Source organism: Hyaena hyaena, unplaced genomic scaffold (genome assembly GCF_003009895.1).
Source record: "Hyaena hyaena isolate Hyena2069 unplaced genomic scaffold, ASM300989v1 scaffold_207, whole genome shotgun sequence".
In the NCBI taxonomy this organism is placed as follows: Eukaryota; Metazoa; Chordata; class Mammalia; order Carnivora; family Hyaenidae; genus Hyaena; species Hyaena hyaena.
Genome location: NW_024080836.1, coordinates 4579 through 18888, shown reverse-complemented (window position 1 = coordinate 18888; position 14310 = coordinate 4579). Strand labels below are relative to the sequence as shown.

Here is a 14310-nt window from a genome sequence, read left to right as displayed (position 1 = left end):
GGAGGGGAAAAAAGACATTAAGTAAAAATTAAATTCGAGATCAAGTGTTCATAATAGGTCAGATGATTAACAGAGCACAGAATATAGTTCTCTCTATAGTGCCACTGTCTAACAGAAATAAGATATAAGTCACATGTGTAATTTAAAATGTCCTAGTAGCCACATCAAAAAAGTAAAAAGAAACAAGACTGCTTTTATTGATATATTTTATTTAACCTAATTTATCCAAGTTATCATTCCAACACACAACTAACATGAAAATTATTGAGATACTTTTTTTTTTCTTATTACATTTTAAAAATCTGATATGTATTTTATACAAAGTACATCTCGGTTATAATGCTAAATTTTCTTCAAAAATACCTGATTGGTACTTCAATTCCTTAAAATTTATAGATGAAAACAGCAGATTCATATATTCATTGTTTCAAACATTACTTTACTAATAACTGAATCAGGTATCAGTTTTAAATTTAAACGTAATTAGAATCAAAATTAACTTAAAATTTGGGTTCTCAAACTAGATACATTCCAGAGCTCAAACAGCCACACATGGTTAATGACCACTGTAATGCATACTACAGTTGTATAGTTTATGTCACTCTCAAGATATAAAGGCTAAAGATGTAAATTTATTTTAACAACAGGACTTGAAAAAAGTAGCAATGATTCTGAAATTATTGGGGGCAAATCCAGGACTAGTACTCAAATTACCCAACTCCCTAATCCAATTCTAAAATATGTAAACAGGGGCGCCTGGGTGGCTTAGTCGGTTAAGCGTCCGACTTTCGCTTAGGTCATGATCTCGTGGTTCTTGGGTTCGAGCCCCTCGTCTGGCTCTTTGCTGACTGCTAGCTCAGAGCCTGGAGCCTGTTTCAGAGTCTGTGACTCCCTCTCTCTGACCCTCCCCTGCTCACGCTGTCTCTCTCTCTCTCTCTCTCTCTCTCTCTCCTAGAAATAAATAAAACATTAAAAAAAATTAAAAAAAAAAAAAGATAAAATATGTAAACATCCCTGGCTGCTCTCATAGGTCAATGAAAGGCAGCACAATTTCCATTATTTACATGGTTTAACACTGACTGCATGGCAGCTTCCTTCAACAGATAGTCTGCCTGTGATAATAACTCTAACTATTAAATCTATCACATGTGTGCTTAGGACACAAATATCAATTCAATCCAAATCCTGAACTGAATATGAATGTGAATCAACTATACAATAAGAAAGAAGAAATGTCAAAGTTGAAGGCCGTGATTCTACTTAACTTTCTGGAAATGGCTACCTAAAAAAAGGTATTATGACTCTTCCTTTTATCTTTAATGATACCAATGTAAACTTATGTGGAACCACCAAGGTACGACTTTATGAGTTCATGAAACAAAATTGTTTCTGGAAGGCTACCGCCCCGGCAAGAAGACCCTCTAACACACCCACTTGAATGTCTATAGAAGTTTTCATTAAGTAGCCAGGATACAGAGACAGAACTCTGTAGAAACAGAGGACAGGGGCAGGATTTGTACTTTCCTGCCCAGATGCCCATCAAGTCTCAAGTAGGGCACCTGTTAGCTGTGACACCATCTGCACAAAGCTGTCTCTCACCAGATATCAGCTCAAGTTCTTAATGGACCATAGTCCTTTTATAAGCAGGGCTTATGTCAGCACTCAGGAATGGACATGAATAATCTAAGCCCTTCCTATGACACTAAGGGACACCTGGGCCCCTCCTGAGCTTAAGCCCACTCAGAATCATCTATGGTAGAAAGTCTGTACTCAAGTGTCTTAAACAATACTTCTACCTCCATCCTTTTAGTTTCCTAGAAAGCACATTTCCCAACAGAAGAAACACTCTTGGGAATAACCAATTAAATGAAAACTTGTACTAATCTCTCTTTTCTTTCTTTTTAGATTTACTGACTACATCTCTCTATGCAAGTCCTCTGCTCCATCTAAACACACTACTGCTGGAGCACAAAGGAGATCCATACAAGAGCCTAGTCCTGAACCACTTCCACATATGTGTCCATCTAATTATCCTGCACAACAATATGTTTCATATTCAAATCCTACTTGTCCTTCAAAAACCAGATTAAGGCTCCATTTTACACAAAGCGCCTGCAGCCTTCTTCTATGGATAAATAATACCTACCATTTTCAGTTAATTATGAACTCATTTGTTTTAGTTCTCATAATTTTATTTAATAGTAACTCATTAGAATTTAACCTTTATAGGTTTTACATTTTCTTTTCTTAACTAGACTATTAAACTTGATATTATGGGTCCCTTTTTACAATTCTTTTGTATTCTCTAACTATAGTTTGCACAGAGTCTTATAGAAAGTAATCTCTAGTCATTACATTTGTTTACTTGTTAAACACATTAGTGTCTTAAGTAAATTTTTGTTGATCTGTGCAAGCACCTATATGGTGAAGGAGACATGTACTTTTGCTTTGGAAAAAAATTTTCTAATATTAAAAAAAAATATTCTGTGACATCTGGTTATTGTCTAATTATCTGAAACACGATCTACACTATTCAGTACAGAAACATTCAGTAATGCCATTAGCTGTTACTGAATATAGATGAAAGAATACAATACTATTTCTTCTTTATTACCTGTAATTATGATATTCTGCTTCAGCCATTAAGATCCACCATACATTGACAGTTCACACAATTTTCATTGTTGGCTTATGTATAAAGTTCTTTCTATAATCTAGTTATATTTCCAAATCTACTACTGGATAAAAATTTACTAAATATCTTCTAAGAGCTAGCACCCTCCCTGCCCCGTGGGGATGTGTTCGGGCCTTTGAGAAGCTTAAGATATAGTGGTAGAGAGAAACTGCATGTAGCTATAGATTTGCACATAACAAGCTATGAAGTTGACTGCAATTCATTTGTAAACCTATTTTGGGCTGTCCTTTGTTTAATGATTGCTAGTATACATTCAACTTTATATATTTTTTTTTAAACTTTTTTTTAATGTTTTATTTATTTCTAGGAGAGAGAGAGCATGAGCAGGGGAGGGTCAGAGAGAGAGGGAGTCACAGACTGAAACAGGCTCCAGGCTCTGAGCTGGCAGTCAGCACAGAGCCTGACGCGGGGCTCGAACCCACGAACCGCGAGATCATGACCTAAGCGAAAGTCGGACGCTTAACCGACTAAGCCACCCAGGCGCCCCTACATTCAACTTTATATTATTTCAAATGATCCCTATATATTAATGAAACTTTTGTCCTAAGATATAAGGAATACAAAAGTGATAAAAGACATGTATTTCTTGTGCTTGATAAATCTATAACCTTGTCAGGAACATAAAAACAAATATGTAAAATAGTAACTATAGAAAATTACAATAAAGATTATCAGACTAAGTGCTATGGTAATTTAAAAAAATCAAAGTGAATTGAGTAGAAAATATTGTCCTAAGTATTGTACTCAAGTACTATACCTGGATTAGGACTCATTTTATGGGCATATATCAGTGCAATTAGAGAACAAAGTGATACATCTTGTTTATTTTTAATAGCCTCAAATTCCCGAAGAGCTTCTTGAGTTTTACCTGAAAATCAAAATTATAATGTGAAAAAGTGTTCATAGTACAAAACAAGAACTTACAACTTATAGAACTTGTTTAATAATCAGCACGTACCTTCCATTAATGTACCATAGGCATGATAAAACCTGAAGACTGGGTCACTGCCATACCTCTTAACTCCTTCTCTGGCAATAAGTACCACATGACGGAAATACTTCTCCTGACAATAGTAATTAATCAAAGTCTAAAAGGAAACAGGGACTAAATGTTAAAAGAGATTTTGGTGTTCTGAAATACTTTAAGAAGCAGATATTAATCTAAAATTCTGAATAATTGAAAATTAGATGGTGTGGTTCTTTTTTCGTTCCAAGTTCCTGAAAATATTGTTAAAGGCTAGCACTTAACAGTAAGGAATGCAAAACACAATGACCACAACATTTGTGAAAAGACTCAATGTTTTCTAATAATTTCAATCTTTTTTTTTCTAAATTATTTGTTAACAACACTGAAATTAGGCTACTTTTGCCTCTTTCCTTTGCCCACATTTTCTTAAAGTTTTTAGAAAATGGGAAAACAGGGATGCCTGGGTGGCTCAGTTGGTTTAGCATCAAACTGTTGATTTGGCCTGGAGTCATGATCTCACGGTTCATGAGTTTGACTCCCACATAGGGCTCTGCACTGCTGACAGTGGGTAACTAGTTTAGGATTTTCTCTCTCTCTCTCTCTGCCCTTCCCCATTTATGAGTGCACCTGTGTGTGTGTGTGTGTGTATGTGCGCGCGCGCACATTTGTGGGGAAGTTCTGTCTCTCTCTCAAAATAAATAAACTTAAAAAAAATAAAGCATAAAAAAAAAGAAAATGGGAAAACAGATAAAAAACAGGACTAATAAGAGCCTTCCATTGCCAGACCATAGGACTCTTTGTAAAAAAATTTTGCTTCAACTATTTTGTTTTTAGAGCATTACAAAGTAATGACAAATTGAATTCAGCAATTCATTGTCAAATGCTGTCTTTTCTTCTGAGTTCTACAACAAATAACTGTCAGTAAAAACAAATGATCTAAACTTTTTAAAAAAAATTTTAATAGTTTATTTATTTTTGAGAAAGAGACAGAGAGAGAGTGTGAGTGGGGAAGGGGCAGAGAGAGAGAGGGAGACACAGAATCCAAAACAGGCTCCAGGCTCTGAGCTGTCAGTCCAAAGCCTGACATGGGGCTCAAACTCACGAACTGTGAGATCATGACCTGAGCCGAAGCCAGACAGTTAACTGACTGAGCCACCCAGGTGCCCCTAAACTTTTTTTAAATAGAAATTACTACCTTTAAGCCTTTTTTTTTTCCAAAATTATATTTTTTAGATTTACTTGGCAGAAAACTATCAGGAGATACTAAATTCTGATTAACTGGGTCTATGCTTTACACCTTTCTCTTAGGATCATATCTAAGATTTAATTGATAACCTAATCAAAGAAGGAAGCCATATTCATTATTTCTCTGATGGACCAGATTCACCTCTATAAACCAGTCTGGACCACCCCATACTCACCTACTCTGATTCTACAGTCCATACAGCAGAAGGGAGAAATACAGACAAAGCAGTGATTGACAAGATTGAAATACGAGTGTCTAGACTGTTTAAAATTTTATTTATTTATTTACTTATTTATTTTATTTTATTTTTTTGAGAGAGAGAGACAGAGTATGAGGGAGGGAGGGGCAGAGAGAGAGGGAGACACAGAATCTGAAGCAGGCGCCAGGCTCTGAGCTGTTAGCACAGAGCCCCACATGGGGCTAGAACCCACAAACCGTGAGATCATGACCTGAGCTGAAGTCAAACGCTCAACTGACTGAGCCACCCAGGCGCTCCTAGACTGCTCTTTTTTTACAGTGTGTTGTTTCTGAAGAGCTACAGTCCACGTGCTTCTCTAGAGCAGTTAGGCAAACATTCCCTTATAACTTTACTCTGCTTCCCTCCTTGTGGTTACTGCTCTCTAGTTCCCAGTTACCCCCACAGCAGTCTTCAGTAAAGTGCACTTTTTCTCCAGTGCCCTTCCCTAAGACTGCGGATGTTTGCAACAACTAAGGACGCTGTTAATATCAGCTTACTTGACTTCTAGTCAACATTTAATATCACTAAGCATCTATAATTTTCCTGGAAGGTATCATAAAAAGGACATGGATTTAAGGTGAAAAGACCTGGTTTTAAATTTCTGGTACATCTCACAGCACCTCTGTTTGCTCATTTGTAAAATGGCATTAATCATTTACAGACCATTGTGAGGATTAATTACAGTATCATACTGTAAAACTCCTATTCTGAAAAAAATAAGTTCCTCTGAGCATGAGCATGGTTCCTCTGCGCCCTATACATTGATTACATTGATGAAATAAAAAAATGTAGTGTCCAGCCAAGACCTCTCATCTAAGCACCAGATTCATCTATTTGCCTTTGCTACCCAAGCCAGAAATCAAGTCATAGCATCCTCCCTTCCAGTTTGCCCAGCCTCCTTAAATCTAACCAGTCAGTGGGCTCTTCTGTTTCTCTAGTCTACTTCCTACTCTCATACCTATTACCTCTCCGTGGTTTGTTCACACCAACAAATGTTTACTGACTGCCTTCTAGTCCCAGGCATTGGGCTAATACTGTTAATATAAAGATGAGTAAGCTACGGTTCTTGACCCAGAAAGGCTTAAAAGTTTAACCTGAGACTGGAATCTAAAGACTAACAAATACAATGCAGTAAATACAAGCAAGAAAAGAGCTTGCTTTAGGGATGTAGAAAAATGAGGTTGGGGTGTGGGATGACCGAAGAATAAAATCAAGGAAAAGATTCTCCAGATGAACTTCAGAACTCTCTCTTGAATCATGAACTCCTCCCTCCCTCCACACATACACCCTTTCCTTATTTCCCCTTCAGGATCCTTGAGGAGGGGAGAGGAGTTAGCCAGGCAGAGGAACTACAACAACAGAGTTAAGAGGTCGACAGTGATGGAGGGGATGGAGAGGACTGAAATCCATTCTATGCTGTAGAGCAGGGATTGACAAACTATGGCCTGCTGCTTTTTTGTTTTGTTTTGGGTACGGTCCGCAAACTAAGAATGGCCTGTACATTTTCAAACGGTTGAGGGGGGGAAGCAAAACAAAGCAAAAGAAGAAAATATTCATAATGTGAAAATTCTTAAGAAGTTCAAATTTTAGGGTCCACAAATAAAGTTTTATTGAAACAGAACCATGCTCATTTGTTTAAGTATTGCCTATTGTTGCTTCAAGCTGCAATGGCAGATTAGATGCCAGGCACCCTATGGCCTGTAAAGCCCAAGGTATGTACTATTTGACCCTTTATAGGGAAAGTTTGCCATTCCCTGTTTTAGAGTCTCATGTTAAGATGCAGATTATAGAATGAGGAGGTTGGAGAGAAAGGTAGGGTTTAGCAGGGCCTCATATTAAGGACTTGGATTTGTCCCAAGTGATGAAGAGCCACCGAACAGTCTTAGGCATGAAAGTGTTTTTATTCAAAAGTTCGTTTAGTTCATAGTGCAAAGGACAAATTAAAGCTATGAAAAAAAATTAAGGAGATGAGGGAAGGCTTCGGAAAATAATGTAACTCAAGAAAAAAGCAAAAGACCCTCTGTACTCCCAAGTTGTCCAAGAGAGTGACCAACTCTGTCACTGCCAAGTTGTCCTTCAGCCACTTTTCACCCTATAACATAATACTTCCTGTCTGACTCCCCCTACTCAAATGTAAGCTCTAAGACTAGGAGAGTTTTTCTTACTTTTAGTATTGCAGGACTTATTACTGTCAGGGCTTACAATATTGCCAGAAACATAGGGGACACTCAAAAAATATTTGTTGAATTAATTTAAGGTTTTTGTCCAGCATTAGACTAAAATCTGTGAAAGCAGGGACTGCTCGGGTCTGCTCAGCACTATCTCCAGCCTCCAGCGGACACACAGTGAGCCCTCCATCAACATGTGCTGAATGAGTGAACTCAGTGAACAAATGGAAGAAGATCATCATCCTGCAAAGAAACTTAATTCTCAAGTCTCATGTCCCTGTTTTTAGATCACTTCTTCAGCGGACAGTCACAAAATATTTGCTTTATAGATGAATCAGTGACAAGACCATCATCCCAAAATAAAGAGTCCTCCATTTTCAAGCCTAGGACTTTGTTTTCATATCATCTTTCCGTGTTCCTGCTCTGTCCAATCGGTTTAGTGACGCTAGTTTGCTTATTAAGTCCTTAAAAAATCGCACTGGGAGGCGCAGTAGGTGTTACTCGGTGACCAAGCTTCCCGAACAAATGGGACACAAAGTAAAAGTAAACACCCCAAACAGGGTGGGACAAGCACACTAACGGCAATTCGTTAGCAGCCTGGCTGCCCCGGACCTCAAGATTCCAAAGCAGGGCCCACGGAGGTGGCCCAGGTGATACAGCTACAGGCCAGCGCTGCCGGGCTGGGGCGCCTGCCGGACCCGGGCAGCAAAGGCACAGCAGAAGGACTCCGCGGCTAAACCCGCTCCTCCCCACGCTCCCCCCCGCCGCCCCGGCCCCACGCCGCCCGCGGAGGCAGCAGGCGTCCAGGCCCCGCCCGCTCACCTTCAGCCCTTGCGAATCCATGGCTCTCATCCGGAGGGGCCGCGAGTCTCCAGTACCCTCACCCGCCGAAGCCCCGCGGAGGAGCCAGGGGCTCGGAGTCCCGCAGCCCAGGCCCAAACCCCACCAGCGCCCCTGGACGCGGTGGGAGGGGCGGGGCGGGGCCGCGCTGCCATTGGCTGCCGGCAGCAGGGGGCGGGCTCTCAACGCAGGGATTTGCGAGGAGGAGGTGCCGCGGGGAGGAGGTGCTGCGAAGACCTGGAGGGTGGGCTGTGGATGGGGAAGGGGGCGGCACCGGGGGTGCGGGGGGAGCGAATGGCGAAAGGCCCGGACTGGAGAACGGCCCTAGGAGGACGCTGGATTTGGAAAGACGGAATACAGGAAATGGGGGAGGAAGTAAGAAAAAGCGCAGTCTGTTTCCCATCACTGGCTACAAAGAAAAACACCATTTTCTGCACGTTTGTGTAGAGGCCGGTTCCCGCAATGCGGCTCTTTGAAGGCCGGACCAACGCAAAGAAAAACCTTTAACTTTTACTTGTAGTAATTGTAGTATCGCCGCAAGGTGGCGCAGAAAAATCACGGTTCTTAACAGAAAGTTCACCTTTGCAGACCTGGGTGCAATCTCACTTGTTGTTAGAATGCGAATTAATCCTTTTTTTTTTTTAACTGGCTCTGATAATGATAGGAACTTTTAAAAAGTACTTTACGTTAATGATACTGCTGATTTTAACCTGACAACATTAATTCCTATGTATGGGGCACCTGGCTGTGATTCTTGGTCTCGGGGTCCTGAGCTCAAGCCCCACATTGTGTATACAGCTTATTTTTTAAAAAAATTAATTCTCATGCATTTTTAAATGTTTGTACCCATCAGCCAACTCTGCCAGCTGCTCATCGATTTCTTTAGGTTACAGAATTAAATTGAAATATAAACGGATTAAGAGATTTCCTATTTCTGCTTAAAGATACTTTAAAAATAGTGGTAAAGATTTGAGGTTTAAAAGTTCTTTGTAGAATATTTTTACATGGATTTCAAGTTTTCATCCCATTGTTAATTATTTTACTTTAGTTGATATGCTTGGAAATTGCCCTAATCAGATTTTAAATGTGTTGAGGAGGCAATGAATGTTTGCTTTTTTTCTATGCTAGGTTAGGTAATGACAATCTAAAAGGGAAAAAGTGGCTAGTTTCCAAGATTTCAAGGCTGCATAATATCTTTCATTGGTTTCCTTTTAAAGAGTGCTGCACTCAATAAGGTGCATATTGGTTTCATGAGGATTATTATTATTTTTTTGTTTCTAACATTCATAGTCAAGCTAAACGGTTGTGAGGACGGACAACTTGTAACTGCTGGTCTGATTTCCAAAGCATGTAGCATAATATGCACTTGGTGTGCAGCAGAAAATACCACCCGCCATGGTCCACATCAAAGTCTATAATGAGAACATAAAGATGTGATTGTCAAAACTCAGCCATTTAAAATTCTACAGTTTGATTCATTTAAGTTAGGGAGAAGATAATTATTAGACATCTGACTTTTACATCTCTTTTACTTAATAACACAATGGAGAAAGTTGAAGAAGTGATCTAATTTCTAAAAATGTATTATTTAGCCATTTCATTCATTTATTAATGAATGCCTATGATGGTAAAATTCTTGTTTTCTTGATTGTATTTTGACATTTCATCTATGCAAAAGTAGGAGAGAGAAAATACAGAAAAATATTTTTTCAGAAGAGTCTGGTATTTTGAAATAGAACTAAGGAATTATTTAAATGTTTACAACCACCATATACAGAACATCTTCACGAGATGCTATTTGTTTTTCTTTCTATTCCTTTCAAGAATCTGTATCTGGTTGATAAAATAAGAACAAAAAATAGTGATAACTATCCCCTCAGCCTAGAATTTACTCACTTGAGTCCAAGTTCATATCTAAAAAATCTTACCTAATATCAGATCCACACTGCTGTCCTCCTAGACACTCTATTTTTTCTGGATGTGAGATAACCAGAGGTCTGTTATAATTTTTATCCTATGGTTGAGAAAAATCAAAAAAAGACCTTAGCTTTCTAGGTGCCTGATTCCTGATAACTTTGTTTATGGCAGTGTTTGTTTCCAAGTAGTCACCAACATTCCTGAGAGGCAATACATGCTAATGTAAAATGTTGAGTCTGCAAAAATAAATGAGGGAACTGTGGCTTCAGGCCCAGTACCTATGAGGTCAAAAAGGATGTTCTGCTCTAATGTGATTGTCTCTGAGTATGTCTAATGTAATTTTCCCCACAGACCTTTCTTTCCCTGACTTTCCCATCAGTTTCTCTCTTCCCTGTGCATCCGTTTCAGCATCTGTATTAATAGACACTGTGTGGTACTTCTGCTCCACTGAATTGCTGCCCCCAGCTTGTCATCCCAATGTGCTTGCCCTAAATACCTCTTATTCCTCCAGTTTGACTTCTTTATCTACAAGAAATTAGGCCAGAAGCTTGTAAGAGTGTCACCTACCCTGAGGCACATGGCTTTCCCTTCAATCCAGAAGGCACCTGACTCTGTCTCTCTTAGGAAGAAGGCCTTTCCCATTCAGAGTGCTGCCTGGAGCCACAGCTTACAGCTGAGATTTTTTTTTTTTCTCACCCCAAAGTATCCAGATTTTCTCTTCACATCCAACTCCTGGTTTCTCATTCACAGGGTCTTCCTCTTCAGCCCTACTTCTTATCTGAGTTAGCTGAATTAAAAAGCTGGAGTTCACACCTCAGGATCCCTGCTCACTAAACCGTTTATAACTGAGCTTTCATTTGTGGCAGTGTATTTTTCCCCAAGTTTTTATTTTGACAATTTTCAAACATGTAAAAAGTTGAATGATGTAATGAACACTCCTATACTCATCACCAGAGAACTTTTTTTGAGATGCTAATTTATATCGCTCTCCGTATTTTCCATTCTCTTTGATGTCCGTAGATGACTAGGCCGTTGGTATTTCATAGCAGAGTGGAAATGAAAGTCTCTAGAACTGTACTGTCTAATAAAGTAGCCACTAGGCACATGAGGCTGTTAAATTTGCATTATGATTAGTTAAAATAAAAATTAAATTCATCAGTTGCACAAGACACATTTCAAATGCTCAGTAGCCTGTGTATGGGCAGCGCATATAGAGAGCAATTTCATTGTCTCAGGAAATTCTTTTTTATAGCACTTTAGAAGGCTTTCAGAATTGTTGTAAAGTAAAAGATCTTTTATAAAAGAACTGGGTTTCTTGGTGGGTGGAAGGGTCCAGAAAATTGCCCCCGAGGCAAGAAAGGAAGAAGCACTTTCCAGAGACAGAGACAGGGAAAAAATTCAATAGAGTCCTGTAATTTTAGGCATCCACCCCGATCTGTGGCAGTGCACCCAGAGGGAGCTGAGACCTTAGATAAATGGTTACATGGTGTGCCCAGTAGAGCTGATTCTGTAATACTGACCTCAGGGATCCACTGTAGCTTCAACAACAAGAATGTCATCAGAAGCTGTCATGGATCAGAGGGTCAAGAAATTTCTCCCATTTTCTCAGGGTGCCTGGGTGGCTCAGCCAGTTGAGCATCCGGCTTTGGCTCAGGTCATGATCTCACAGTTCATGGGTTCAAGCCCTGTGTGGGGCATTGTGTTGACAGCTCAGAGCCTGGAGCCTATCTTCAGATTCTGTGTCTCCCTCTCTCTCTGACCCTCCCCTGCTCATGCTGTCTCTCTCTCTCTCAAAAATAAATAAATAAACAAACATTAAAAAAGAAAAGAAAAGAAATTCCTCCCATTTTCTGAATACCATATGAGCCTCTTAGATTCTGGTTAAGTCCTGGGAGAGAAGAATATTAATATTGAGTGAGAAATAATTTCCTGGCAATCCAATGAGACTGATGCTAAGCATTGGATTTTATTAGATTTAAAAGAAGAAAAATAAAAAGTTTTTGTACACACATATGAATTTTCAGACTAAATTTCAAGCCCATTAAAAAAATAGTGAGGGGCGCCTGAGTGGCTCAGTTGGTTAAGTGTCTGACTTCGGCTCAGGTCATAATCTCACAGCTTATGACTACGAGTTCCATTTTGGGCTCTATACTGACAGCTCAGAGCCTGGAGCCAGATTTGGATTCCGTGTCTCCCTTTCTCTCTGCCCCTTCCCCACTCGCTCTCTGTCTCTCTCTCCCTCAAGAATAAATAAACATTAAAAAGAATTAAAAAAGAAAATAGTGAAAACTGTCTTTGGTAATTATTTTAAATATATACATGTATTTAAATAGTGTATGGGGTTTTAGCCACTGGGGGACATTATTGCCACAAGCATAAGACTAGCAGTGGTTCTTAAACTTGAGCATACATCAGGATTACCTGGAGGGCTTATTAACGCACAGATTGCTAGGCCACCACCTGCAAATGTTCTATTTCGTGTCCAGGGACCCCAAAACATGAATTTCTAAGACATTCTCAAACAATGCTGATGCTAGTGGTCTGGGGGGCATGCTATCAAAACCTTTGCTTTAGTAAAAATTTTAAAATATGATTATTTATTGGCCAAACTTGCTTCATCATTAGGATATTACAATGGATACAGAGAATAATCTAGATGCTATAATTGGCCTTAGTCTAGCATAGAAAGATCGTGTGGTATTTCAATAGTTAGTAAGAACACTTTAGAAAGTCATAGTTTCTATATAGTTGAAGCTATAGTTGGGTATAGTTCATTAGCTAGAATGAAGTTTAAGACCACAAAACTTCATGGCTCCTAAGACTAAATTAGCTGAAGTCCAGATAGAACTCGATCCCCAAATTATTGGTTTAGAAGATGCTCTCAAGATGTGAGAGAATATATAACAGACCCTAAAACCCAATAATTAATTCCAAATTGTAATTCAGACAATATCAAGGAGACTAGATTTGGCAGGGTAATCCAGAGTTAGATTCTGTTTCAAAGTTGCATTAGAGGCTGGGATGTGAGCTCCCTCATGAAATACAGCCTTCCAGAGCAGAGAGAAAATAATTTTTTATGGTTTCCTAAGAACTGGTGACCTTCCACAATGTTTGTATATTTTTATAAAGAGACGGTTTGCAGCATCTCTCTCTTTTTTTTTTATTTCTAGGAGAGAGAGAGAGAGAGAGCGTGAGCAGGGGAGGGTCAGAGAGAGAGGGAATCACAGACTGAAACAGGCTCCAGGCTCTGAGCTGGCAGTCAGCACAGAGCCCGACGCGGGGCTCGAACCCAAGAACCGCGAGATCATGACCTAAGCGAAAGTCGGACGCTTAACCGACTAAGCCACCCAGGCGCCCCTGTTTGTATATTTTTCTATTCCAAACAGTTATTGTACCATAATCAATATGTAGATAGCACCTATCCCTTCTCACAAAAAAACTCCTTCATATATTGTCTGAAAAGCCTAGAAAACTAATGTAAGGTTTACTTGATTTATCATGTTAATTATGGTAGTTTATTATTTTATCCTGCTAGAAATTGGTTTTATTCTCCAAACAATAATGTTTTGAAACTACAATGAACATTGAAAATTCATGTCTTTTCAAACCTTTCATTTTGTAAATGAGAATCCAATGTTCGGGACAGTTAAATGATGAGCTCAAGGTGTTACAGATTTTATTGAAACAGTATTTCTGGTCTTTGGGAAAAGTGATTGACAAATGGCATCTTAGGAAATTTGAAAGTCTAAGTAAATGTTTGGATCTAATATTACATGTAGTAATATTTTATGAAAAAATATAAAACCTAGTTTTAGCAGTATTTGTCTTTGGGCTTCTCATATTCTACTATGTAAATTTTATAGTCTTGATTTTGTTACAATAATTATGTTTTGCTATTGTCATGAAAAATAGAGATAATTTCTGTTTCAGAAATAAATATTGCAATACTTTTGAATATTTAAATGAAAAACTGTATTGTTGAGTGAGATATCTTATTTTAAGTAAAAATATTCATAGATAATTAATTTAAATTACATTATTTATCATTCATAGGATACGTAGGAATTGAACAGCATCATATGGGCTAACAGTATTTGCCATAACTCCTCATTTTCATTGTCAAGTAGGCATTTTCTTTGAATAATAATGTGATGATATGTGGCTTCCATCCTCCGAAATATATTGTTATGTATGCTGCTTTGTGTTGAGTTTGCTGCAAAAAAAAAAGTATTATTGGCA

The 14310-nt window shown here is 38.8% G+C and overlaps 1 protein-coding gene across 1 annotated transcript in view; it reads right to left on the bottom strand.

The window, feature by feature from the left end:
* The window catches only part of TTC21B (tetratricopeptide repeat domain 21B), a 78321-nt gene extending 70078 nt beyond the window's left edge, over positions 1–8243 (bottom strand). The window contains exons 1-3 of the mRNA XM_039242020.1: positions 8137–8243; positions 3654–3783; positions 3453–3563 (exon numbers count right to left, since the gene is read on the bottom strand). Coding sequence (XP_039097951.1) covers positions 3453–3563; positions 3654–3783; positions 8137–8166 — 271 coding nt within the window. The 5' untranslated portion in view covers positions 8167–8243. The remainder of the gene's footprint in view (positions 1–3452; positions 3564–3653; positions 3784–8136) is intronic.
* Positions 8244–14310: the final 6067 nt, after the last annotated feature.